At 31.6% G+C, this 13,654-nt stretch overlaps 1 protein-coding gene across 1 annotated transcript; it reads left to right on the top strand.

Moving 5' to 3' along the window:
- Nucleotides 1-471: 471 nt before the first annotated feature.
- Nucleotides 472-1,794, top strand: LOC133036139 (protein FAR1-RELATED SEQUENCE 5-like). Its single transcript, XM_061112633.1, has one exon. It carries the CDS (start codon nucleotides 472-474, stop codon nucleotides 1,792-1,794), a length of 1,323 nt encoding a protein of 440 aa, XP_060968616.1.
- The last annotated feature ends 11,860 nt before the right edge of the window (nucleotides 1,795-13,654 follow it).

Here is a 13,654-nt window from a genome sequence, read left to right as displayed (position 1 = left end):
GTCTCATGTTGCTTTGCAAAGTGGAGGTTACGAGAAAATGCCATGTCAACTTCGAGATGTGTACAACAGGGTTGCTGGTGCGAAGCGAGAAGAGAAGATAGAGACGGACTCAGAAGGGGCTCTGGGATTTCTTGATTGTCTCGCAGAGAAGGATCCTAATTTCTTCGTTGTCTATCAGGTTGACGACGAGAATCGCTTGGCTAACTTATTCTGGGCAGATGGAAACTCACGCGTGGACTATGTAGCTTTTGGGGATGTACTAGGATTTGACACAACCTACATGACGAATGAGTACAATAAGCCCCTCAATCGTTTCTCATTGGCGTCAACCACCATTTCAACACATGCATCTTCGGATTTGCTCTCCTCCTCCACGAGAAGCTTCCATCATATTCTTGGCTACTTCAAAAATTTCTAGAATGCCATGGAGATAAGAAGCCAAGTGTTGTAGTTACTGACCAAGATGCGGCCATGAAACAGGCTATCGTTGAACACATGCCTGATGTTACGCACCGTCTCTGCGCTTGGCATCTCAATACAAATGCTTCGAAAAAGGTTAAAGATCCGATCTTCTTAAAAACATTTAAGGATCTCATGTACAACTACTACGAGGAGGAAGAATTTGAAGCAAGATGGTTAGACGTCATCCAAACCCAACAACTAACAGATAATGAATGGTGTCAAACAACATTCGAGTCAAGACAACAATGGGCAGAAACGTATTTAAGGGGTTCATTCGTTGCAGGAATGAGAACCACACAACGTTGCGAATCCATCAACTCCGCTCTAAAAAAATTTTTAGAGAAGAATTATTGCTTGCGTGAATTTGTAACAACCATAGATATGACAGTCTCAAAGCTCAGACACAACGAGACTGCAAATGACTTCAAAAGTAGATGCACTCGACCTCACCCACCTAATCCTACATGCTTGACCACTTACTACAACCAATGTGCTGAATTCTACACAAGAACTATGTACCACAAGGTTGCTGAGCAGCTTGATTTAGAGAATAACTATTTTGTCCTAACTCAAGAGCAAGAAGGAGAGTGGCAGATATTCACCATTGGAAAGTTCCAGCATCCGGACGTCCAATACCGAGTTCATTACTGTGAAGGCCGACGAGCACTGCACTGTAGTTGCTTGCTCTATGAAAGTCAAGGGTACCCTTGTAGACATTTATGGGCTACAATGAAACGATTAAACATGAGAAGAATACCTAATTCTCTTCTCATGAAGCGATGGAGCAAATCCGCAAAGATAAATCTCCACCTACATTTTAACCCGCCAGCACAACCACAACAGCACATTTACGAGATGGCTAGGTTTGGATCTCTCAGTTCACTGACTTATAACTTCACTTTCTATGCAGCGAAATCAGAGGACTCGTACAACCGTGCAAAGGAAGAGCTTGAACGGCTAACTCTAATGTTCAAGGAAGAATTTGACTTGAATTCCAATCCGGAAGGAGAGACGCCACAACCTGGAAGATATCGTAGCAACCCCAACATTATTAAAGACCCCAAAGTTGTGAGAACAAAGGGTACGGGAAATACAAGGGAAGGACCAAACGGGGAGCAGATCCCAAGAAACTCAAGACATTGTCGCATTTGTCGCTCATCAGACCATGATTATCGACGGTGCCCAAATCGTCAACATAACACTGGATCTCAGGGGCAACAACCTCCAAACAATCAACCAGCATCTGACTCATTCAATGACCACTCCAACGCGTATTTCCCGGAACCGCCTTCCTCCACACAAGAGTCTTACTATGGTCATTCTTATAACTAGCTACTTTTAGCCATTGTTGTTTTAACGTTTATGACTCTACTTATTGCTTCAAAAATTCTACATTTATATACTTCTTGTTATGTTTGCTGTGTTTAAGGTAATTCTCTCATCTTCACCAAACCTCAAAATTATTATTGACGAACAACTAAATTATGCCTAGGAAAAAAAACTGAATCTTATAAGGTGAAAAAATATATTTTTCTGGTAATTTTTAATATACGAAATATTTACAATTACAAAATTACACCAACTAAAAACTCAATGTATAACAACAAATAATTTCATCACTAAAAAAAAATTTCTAAACAATATACTACGAAACGTAAATGAACGTACTCGGTACGTGAAATTTTGTACTCGGTACGTGATATTATGTACACTAATTTTACTAAACATCACGCAGAAATAAGTAATGTACACGGTACTCTATATAATGTACTTAATTACCATCCCACATATACATATGATCTTATGAATGAAGGAAAATACCAAAATAGCCTTAATCCGACAACATGGACCCACTGCCTAAAGTATTTTCGTACCATCAACTGCCAGGAACAGTGAAGACTGATGTACCTTTTTGTACTCTAACTAACACAAACAGTACCATTTTGTACTTTTTCCGTACCTAATTATTTTATAATTAAAAAAATAAACTCCCAACCGGTAATCACACCTACAACAACCGGTTACCACTTACATTTCAAAAATTAAAAAACATTTAAAAGTACGGTGGGGCCCCCCTGCCGTACAACGGATTCCAATCCGTGTTTTGCATATATGGGCACAAAATCGGCTGCCTATATGGGATTTTAATCATATTAGTTATAATTTAGTAAACTTTTATTTTTCAATCTTAATAATAATAAAAAATTAATATTTTAATAATTATTATAAACTTAGTAAATTTTAATTTTTAATTAATTAATTTATTATTAATGTATTAGTTAGTTTTTAAAAATATATTTCGTTTGAATAAATTAAATTAAAATTAAAAAATCTATATACAATATAACAATTAATAATTCTATAAAAATATTCATATGATTTCAAAACTATTGTTACCATTAAATATTTGAGACGTAGTTGCCACACTACATTCAAAGTCAATATCATTGTATATTTTACTTGTAATAGTCACTATCATTCCCAATAAGTTTGATCTGCATACAAAATAAATTAAACATTGAGTTAGTTACTTACTTTTATACATAAGTAAACCTGTAAAAGTATCTAATCAAAGTCAACGTTATTATTGTATCTCACTTGTAGTATTATCACTATCATTTTTATTAAGTTTACTCTACACATAAAATAAATTAATCAAATAATTAATTGAGTACTATTCACTTTTATACAAATATTGTAGTGAAGAAAATATTAAAAATTATAAAAAGATCACAAAAAATAGAGATAGAAAAAAGATAATTGAATATTAATCTATAACAAAATTCTAACTACTATTTGAAATCGTTGTTATCACCGTATCATACTTATAGTTAGTCGTCATAACATTCAAAATAGGTGTCATCACCAAATAAAAAAAAAATATACCAAATAATTATTACCAAATATTGAATAAAGCTATTTTAGAGCGCGTCATAAAGAAATATACATAGAATTTTTTTATTTTTTTATTTTAGATGTTAGATATTTTTTAAAAAATATATATTCTATGTATTCTCAAAATAAAAAATAATATATTTTGAGAAACTTCTAACAAAAGAATACATATAATATCTCTAAATGGACTTATATATAATTGGTTCTCTCTCCATTCATCATCTTAATTATTAGATGCATTCAAAATGTCAAAAACAAAAAATTGAAAATCAAGTAGGGAGCAAAAAAAGAAAAGTTATAAATTAAGAATATATTAATATATGATTATTTGACTTTTTTGCATGAATAAGATAGTAGTGTTATATTAGTGGAAAATCTATATTTACAATCTTAAAAAAACCAAGGACAAAAGGACTTACTTCTCTTTACCGAGGAAATAATAAAAAAAAAAAGACATCATATATAGTTGTTGTTGCTGGATTTTGTGCCCTAAATAAAACTCTATTTCAATGTAATCTTTTATATTCATTTATCAATAAAGAAAGAAATTTATTTTCATTACTTATTTCATGTATTATTTGGTTCATGTGATCATTTATTTATTTATTTAATTTATAAATTCATCAAAATTCTTACCACATTGATATTCTTGTTTATTGTGTTGTCAACACAGTGGAAAGTAATCAAGATTATGTGATTAAATGTATTCTTATAATTTATCAATACACAGGATTTAACTGATAGGAGAATCTACAATGTAGTTTACTTGCACCTTGGATAAGTGATATGTCCTTTCCAGGGCATTAGTTAAAGTAAGCTTGGGTTGGATGTATGGAGTATGCATCGGAAGGGACCGATATTGAACTTGGATAAGATATAATAAACTTACCGTAATATCTATTCAATTCAATATCACCTTATTGATCTTAGATCAAATGACCTTAATCCTGAGATGGTTAGGTTCTAGTTCAGTTGCATTATTTATGTTCTTCAATATGTTCGTTAAAGTCGACCAATGGATCTTCTCGTGACATATAGATTGAAAACATGGTAGTTTAATTGAGTGGGAGCACTAATCATAGATACGGAATATATAGCTTCTATCTAGACATAGAAGTGAAACGATGATTTCCTTTGAGCTTGGCTTAATAGAGATAAATGGTTAAGTACTCATTTCTGTGATTATATTAGTTCACTGAAATATCATTTATAGGTAGCTAAGTATTTTAAGGATAAAATACATTGAAGGGTGTAACGGTAAATTTGTCCCTACTTAGTGTAGATTATCTATAGAGGATCATTGATTATTAGGATTATAATAAATGGATAATTTTTAGCGTATCTATATCGTGAAATATATAGAGCGCTCTATATAATTGAGAGTGCAATTCTAAATTTATAGTGGTGCAAGGAGGAATTAATAAGTTAGGAAATTTACTTGCTAAATTTTAGATCTACTTATTGGAAGCTTAATTATATTGGCCCATGGCCCCCATACTAGTTGAGACAATATTGCTTATAAGACTCGGTTAATTGATTTAATTAATCAATTATAATTCTAAATTAGATTGTCTTATTCATGAATTTTTACTAAGTTATGACTTAATTGTGAAGAAAAAGGATTTTAGGGTTTATTTGTTAATTAAGAGACTTTGTGGAGTCTAATTAATAAATAATATAAATGATAATTTTATTTGATAATTAATTATAATTATTAAATAAATAGTTTTGGCATTTATATAGAATTGAAATTGAAAAATATGGCATTTGTGGAATAATAGATAAATGGTTGAAAAAATGGCAAAAATATAATTAGTGGGGCCCACTCTCATGGCCGACCACTATAGGCTTATTTTTGGCTAATTTTTTTTTTTATTTTTTTATTCCATATAATTCAATCCTAACCCTAAGTGAATTAGTATAAAAAGAATAGGATAGTCTCATAATCCAACTAATGACTGTAAACCTAGTTTACAACTTGTCAGACAAGAGTTTTTGAGACTTCTTCTTCTTCTTTTTAATTTTGAAATTAAGTGTTCTTCATTCAAATTTTCGAGCCTTAGTGATTGAGTGCATGCCCAACCATAGCAAGTCTAGTACTCAATTATAGTGTGTAATACTGTGAAGAATCCAAACAATTGAAGGAGAATCAGGCTCAGATCTTGATAATACTGTACGATAGAAAGGAACAAAGGTTAGAGATCTGAATGGAAGGAGACATTATATTCTGTTGCAACCAATGTAAGGTTTCTCAAACTTTATACGTGTTTAAGTTTTATTGTTTTAAAAATTCATATTTAGAATATTAAAAACACACTTAGTTAATTTAGGTCCTAGTAAAATATATTCCAATAGTTGTACTATATGTGATGCATCGACTATCAAGATGTCTTGTACTAATGCCTTCACATGCAAGAATTTCAGCAAAAGTCTTTCCACTACCTGAAAAAAATTCAAATAATCGACTATCAAGATGTCTTGTACTAAGCTATAACTAAAGGAGAAGTAAACATAGACAGAAAAAAAAAAAAAATTAAGTAATACAAAAGAAAAATAATCTAGTATATATGCATGAAAAAAAAAAAATAGAGTAATACAAAAGAAAAATAATATATTATGCATATATATATATATGGAACACTTTTTAATGAGTATTACTCATAATTAGTTACTAAACAAATTTAACTATAAATATTAATTTTGATAGTTATTATGGTGATATTGACAAATAGAGAAAGCAATAATAGAAATTGCTGGTATTGATAAAATTACTGGCAAAATAAAAGAGTCATAGTCACATATTATAGAGAGCAATAATAGGGATTCATGGTATTGATAAAGAAACATGAGTTTTAGTTTCGATTTATATAAAGCACAACATCAATATTAGAAGTTTAAATATAAGCATTAATCAATATCAATAAGACAGATTAGAATACATAAATTAGAAAAAAAAAAAAAAAGCGATTTCTCTTACAAGCAAAACAATTTATTTAGATTAAAACTAGTGCTTCTTTATAAGTAAAATAAAAAGATACAAATTAAATTCACTCATAACATTGTGAAGATAGATAACGTGGAATCTTGTCACGGAAACCACTAGAGGTGGATTCGTATCCCTGTGTTTGCCTTTATGGATGGACCTAGAAAAAATTATTTTAAAGAAATCAAATAAAAAAACTTTCATAATGTTTAACACTAGAAAAGTAAAACTATAAGTTTCTTTAGAATAAGAAAATGTAATTAAGCTGTAACTAAAGGAGAAGAAAAAAATAAAAAGAAATAAAAAAATAATGGAGTACAAAAAAATAATGTAATTATGCATGAAAAAAATAGAGTAATGCAAAAGAAAAATAATATATTATGCATATAAGATTATAATGGTGATATTGACTAACAAAAAAAGCAATAATAGAAATTGCTGGTGTTGGCAAAATAAAAGAGTTATAGTCACATATTATAGAGAGCAATAATAGAGATTCATGGTATTGGTAATAAAAATTGCATATTATAGAGTTAGGATTTATATAAATTAGTAATAAATAAATTAAAAATAAAATAACAAATGTATATAGGGTAAATACTATTTTGAATCCCGTGTTTTGCAGAATTTACCAATTGGACCCTCTGATTTGTTAAATGACAAAATAGACCATGTATTTTCTGAAATTGTACAAATAGGATACTGAACTGATTTTTTTGTCAAAATAAAACTTAATAATAATCTAATCTAAATATGTTATGATAAAACTAGTTACAATTTTTGTATCTGTTCATGTTAGAAATTTTCTTAAAGTTTGTTATATTAAAAAATGAATTGTTGAAAATTAAGCTCAGGGTCCTATTTTACTATTTTGGAAAATATAGGGTCTATTTTATCATTTAACAAAACAGATGGTCCACTTGGTAATTTTGTAGAACATAGGATCTAAAATGGTATTTACCCATGTGTATATATATATATATATATATATTGGTGACTACTCAATAGTTACATTTTTTTTTAACCATCATGGATGGTTACATTTTTTTTTTTGACATATAATAGCAGGTTATCAATAGGTAAAAAATTCTTTTTTAAAATTACTTAATTATAATTAACTATTTTCTTAAAATAATCAATTAAATATTTAACAAGCCCTTTTTTGGAAATTAATATTTATATATAATTTTTTTATATATAAATCCCTACTATAATTATTTTAATAGTTAAGTCATTTAATTATAATATTTATAATAAAATTTTATTTTTTTTTTTACAAAAGTTAGACTTCAGCTTTTTACATAGATTAGAATTCTTTTGTTGTATAATAAATTTTTAAATAATTAATTATTTTTGAATGATATTTTATTATTTTTTTACAACTAAAAAAATTAAGTATGAGCCCTCAAGTTGAAGCCTAAGTGGTATATGTTCAAATACCATTGGACTAGAGTAATGATTCTGCCTACAATACTACATCATTTTGTTCTTTAGTCTTATAACACTTTTAAAACTTTGGGAAAAATTCTACATTTAATTCTATTAATATAGCTTTATCTTGTTTAATTTTAATTTAAAAATAGCACGTTGTTCAAATCAGTAGCACAAACTAGGGTTAATAATATACATAATAAATCTATGAAAAGTTGATAATCATTATTGTTGTGCGTACATACTTACCTTTCTAGCAACAATTCAAAGCGAGAGATGAAAGAAATCAGAAGTTTTCTCTCGTTATAGTATTGGCATAAATTTCAAGCTTCAGTATTCAATTCAAAGCAAGGGATAAAACTTAAGAGTTGAGATACTTCTAGACCACTATTGCTATTATTGCAATGCAAAATTTACAAAAAATTAACGTTAATTACGAGAAAGAGTGACATAAAAAATAAAAAGAAATCAAAGCTATTATGATACATAGAGTGAGGGTTAGAGTACCTTACCTGATAAGACTAATGAGATTTATTGTGTTGTTGAGAAAACAAAGATAGCGACGAAAATCAGAGAAAGCGATGTGGAGAAGGGATCGACGAAGATAGGTTTCTCTATTTTTGATGTTAGACTTTTGTTTCTTTAAAAGTAGAAATTGCTCTCAGATTTTTTTGAAAACTAAATCAATATAGGAGATTACTAGCGAAGGGTATTCAAGTGAAAGGGCCCTACAATTTTGTGCAAAACAAGTCGAAGCAAGGAGGGAGAAGTTTTTCTTTTCGAGTTTGAGGTTGCTTCGTTTTCTTGGAGAGCTTGGCTTTGTGTTTTTTGACTTTGAATTGATTTTTTCAATAAATGACTCCTTATCCAAAAAAAAAAAAAAAGGAGGGAGGAGTTTAGCCTTTTTTTTTGTAAAATACATTCAACCTATTTAAATAAAAACAAACTAAATTATTAAGTGTAATAATTTTAAATTAAGGTTATAAGTGTAATAAAATTTCAATTATGAAATTATGTGTACAATTTTAAATTATAAAGAGTTTTGCTATTAAAATTTTTAACAATTTAAGGACAAAAAAAAAAATACTAAAAGATCCTTATTTAGTAATATATTACAAAAAATTAATTAAAAATTATAATTAATTTAATTTTATAATATAATTAATCTTAATTAAAGTTTTATAAGAAATAAATTTTTAGGTGACTATGGGGTTATAAGTTAATTATTATTTATTCTTTATTTAATTTCTAAATTAATCACAATCATTTAATAGTAATACAATGACTAAAAAAAAATGTAACTATGATGGTTGTACAGGGCCGGCCCTATGTTAATTTGGGCCTTAGGGAAAAATAAAAATTAAGGCCCAGTGAAAAAGTGAGGCTATTGGGATTTGAACTCTCCACCTCTTAATTGTTAAACTAATCAAATTATCACTTGGCTACAACACATATTTAGCATTAAAAGTATTAATATTTATTTTCACTACTACAATATGGGCCTTTAGCTTCCCTTTTTTTAACCCATTTTATAAAAAGGGAAGCTAAAGGGTGTGAGAACACCCACCAGATTCGAAATTGACATTTAGAGGCGGTTTTTTGATAAAAACCGTAGGTATATATATTAGTAAACCCTATCCCGTCGGTTGGAAATTGGGATTTTTTAAGGGTTTCTGGGAGACCCTATGCCGTCGGTTCCTAGCAAAGAACCGACGGCATAGGTGCACACTTTATTGACACGTGTGCACCTATGCCGTCGGTTCTGTGCTAGGAACCGACGGCATAGGGTCTCCCCTCAATAACCCTCTGCATCGTCTTCTTCTTCCTCACTTCTTCTTCTCCAGCCTACCCAGCCACTTACAGCAGAGAGAAACCCACGAAAAACCCACGAAAACCCTCGCCAACCACCTCTAAAAACCCACATATCTCTCTCATTTCTTCACCATTTCACCTCATTTTTGTCTTAAAAGTTTCTATTTTCAATATCTAATCCCATACACTAAAAAAGTTTTGTTTTTTCACCCATTTACACTGTACCCGAACCTATTTTAAAAAAAGGTGGTGGTTTAACTCCGACCACCGCTTTTAGCGGAGAAATCGTTCAATCTCAACGTTCATTAAGGTATAAATATGATTTCTGTTCATTTTATTAATTTACATTGGTATTATTTCATTTTTGTAAATTTTTTTTAGGATTTTTTCATTTTTTTTATTTTATTGTGTGTGATATAGGTAGCCGGATTTTTGGTCGCAATTTGTCGCCGGATTGCGTTTATAAGGTAAATATTTATTTATTTGATATATAATATATATGTATATATTTTGTATTTTATTATTGAATATGTGTTTATATATATGTTGTGTGTATATATATTGTATATATACTATTTGTGTATTTTGTGTATTTGTATTGTATATATATTTGTTGGGAATGAGAATGAGAGGTAGTAGGAATTTAATTAGTTTAGAGTTAAAGTTTTTAAAATAATGGTAGTGTGATATTTAATTGATTATATATGTATATATATGTATATGTTATTTTTAAAAAAAATTATGGAAATTAGTAACTAGTAACTTGCTACTTTGTTTAATAACTAGTAAGTAATTTAATAATTAAAATTTTAATTTGGTTGTATATTGCATTATGTTATAGGTTGTGTGCTAATATTTGAGAGTCGATCGACATATTTCGGTGTTGATCGGATTTGCAATAGGTATATCCATCCGCTAACCTTTTGTTAGTATAATTAATTATCAATGTATGCTTAGTTGAGTTTGAATATCTTAAATATTCATCCGTAGTAAAGTAGGTTCTGCGAATACATGTACTGCGGTCGGATTGGTGGATAAATTTTGTATTGTTTATGTTAGTTTCTTTGTTCTGTATTGTTATATTTGTTTTGTTTGTTACTTTAGGCACTTTTAAAATTTTTGAGAACGTCCAATTACAGCCGTTATGCTGCCAAAATTTCGGTAGAATTTGGATCAAATTTCGGTAGAATTTAGTGTTATTAGTAGCATGATATTCAATTTTATTTGTTAATGGTGTAGATATGGCCAACTCGAGTTCAGGATCTGATTCAGACCCAGAGGCAGAGTGTCCAACAGTAATACCTACAAGAGGGCCTACTCAAATGAATGAAATATCCAAACTAATGGATCAAGGCAAAAGAGTGGCCCTCGAGGTTAATGACAAAGGACAATACTGTGGGAAAAGCTATGCTAAGCTCGTATCCACTCTAGGTGTCAGATGCCCGCAGACGATAGGGTTGTCCTATAAAAACTGGAAAGAAGTCAACCCGACTCTGAAAAATAAAGTGTGGAACGACATACAAGTAAGCTGTTATTTGTTAGAATTTTGATTTGTTTTTCTATTCATTCAAATGTTCACTCTAACCGTGTTTGTTTCCCTTCAAACTAGACGGGGTTCATTGTGCCGGACTCCTTCAAACATGATTGTCTCATCCTAGCTGGGAAGTTAATGAAAGACTTCAAGAATAGGATGACAAAAGACATCATAATGCCTGCGTTGCAAGAGAAGGATCTGGGACGACTGGCACAAGTCCCTGAAAAGCACCCCGAGATCGACGCTGCTGATTGGTGCACTTTTGTTGAAAGTCGACTAACTCCTGAATTTCAGGTACGCTAATTATATTAACACTAAGATAAACTCTTAAATACAAATACATGTATCTAATGTATTTTTTTGGCATTGTAGGAATTGAGTAAGGTGCAACGTGAACGTTCATCGAAAATTCAATCCAGACATCGTAGTGGTCGGAGTGGAATGGTGAACGTACGGGAAGCTGTGGTAAGTAATGCTTCAAATTTAATGTGCTACAATTTTGCTATAAAATTTAATTGGTACTCATTTAATTATTATAACGTGATGTAGAAAAATGATCTCGAAGTTGCAGATCCCCCCGCCACCGTGTTTGGATTAAATCTCGCACCAAGAGTCGAAAACTTGTCACTGATTACGACAAGGAAATTGCGGAGAAGATAGTAAGTATATATTAATCCTTAATTCAGTTCTACTCATGAGTTAGTGTATATAATTCATATACTAATTGCTTGAATATATGCGTGTATTAGGCTCAATTAGAGGAGAAGCTTAGTCAGGGACAAATTCAGGTCCAGGGCCAAAACGATATCCTGACGCAGGCGCTCGGGACACCAGAGCATCCTGGACGTGTCAGGGCTACTGGGTATGCTATTACTTGAAATGTTATTTATTTAGTTGCACAAATAAAATCGTAGCTAATTTGTATTTTATGATTTGTAGGTTCCTCACCAGGGCATCTCAACTGTTCGGCAGGAAGAAAAGGGAAGTGTCTGATGTTGTGGCTCGGCAAGCGAAGGAGATTGAAAAATTAAAAGCCGAAGTCCAATCCCTTAAGCAGCAGAGAAACGCTGCCGAACAAGAGGAAGAAGGAGAGGTGGCTGGTGAGGCGTATGTTCCACAACCATACGCTCCTCAGGATGAGGTATAACCACAAACTTATGCTGAGGAGTTTATTTCCCTCAACGACCAAGGTATCCTGTACAATTTCGATGACCATGCGGCCCTTAATCAGCAAGTACATCTCTGCTCTGACAACATCGACAACATTGTGGCCCGAGCGTATTTGTACGAGCATGTTGGTATGATCAAAGTTCACTGCCAGGAGTACGATGATTCACATGCCCGGATTATGGTTTCGGAAATCCTGCAAGAGGACGCTGAAATCCCAGTCCCAATTGAAGAGTGCAGACATGTTAGGGACGTATACCAGATGTTCCTTCCTTGGCCTAAACACTTAATTTTAACAACCGAGGTAACTTCTCAACTCAAATTAATTATTAATGATTAGTGGAGTTTGAATATCTTCAATATTCATCCGTAGTGAAGTAGGTTCTGCGAATATATGTGCTGCGGTGGGATGGATGAACAAACTACTGTTATATATGTGTTATTTGTCGTTATACAGCCATGTTCAAAATTTTTGGGGTCATTCAATTACAACCGTTATGCTGCCGAAATTTCGGTAGAATTTGGATAAAATTTGATATATATATATTATGTTCTGTTTTGTTTAGGGTCCACTCGCTCAACCGCCCTCAAGACGTGATGCGTCAAAGGGGAAAGCTCCGATGCTTTCTCCACAAGGCCGTGGTGCACGGGAAGATGACTTGTTCACGGAAGAGAAGATGGCGTTGATCCCTAATTCGCTAAAATAGATGATTCATGAATTCCTGAGGCTCAAAGATAAACATGATATAATCACAATTCATGTCCCCCGAGGATTCATTGCACCGCGTACCCAGATCACGTTATCTGGAGAGGATTTGCAGCAGGTTGCTACGTGTGACTACATCGGCAACCAGGGAATGCTGTTTGGAATGATGTATAATCTTCTTTAATCTAATTAACCTTATATCAAATTATAGTTAAATTATTATAAGACACTAACAATTTTTTTGGCAGGCACATATGGGAGAGCATCAACGGTCTGAGAAAAATTTTCAAGTTTTACGACCCAGAGCTTCTCATAGTGCATGGGATCAACGATGAAGAAAAGAGTCAGTCTTTTGACGATGCGGCAAGACGATTGGCTAATTGGTTATCATTAATGAACAGCAACCACCAAATGTTCTTTATTCCTTGGAATATCGGGTAAACTTTATTAAATTCTTTAGTGCTAATTGTTCATTTCTATATTACGTCTTCAAATTATTTTTATACTATCTTACTTATATTCCAATATAATTTTCTAGGATGCATTGGACGCTAGTGGTGGTTACGCCAAGGAAAATTATCCATTTAAACCCTATAAGTGGCCGCCCAATTCTCGAAGTAATAGAACAAATGATCGGAAGGTAATAATTTAATGACTTCTTATG

Source organism: Cannabis sativa, chromosome 3, assembly GCF_029168945.1.
Source record: "Cannabis sativa cultivar Pink pepper isolate KNU-18-1 chromosome 3, ASM2916894v1, whole genome shotgun sequence".
Classification (NCBI taxonomy): Eukaryota; Viridiplantae; Streptophyta; class Magnoliopsida; order Rosales; family Cannabaceae; genus Cannabis; species Cannabis sativa.
Note: the sequence above shows the minus strand (reverse complement) of the source record. Positions and strands in the feature narration are given on the sequence as shown.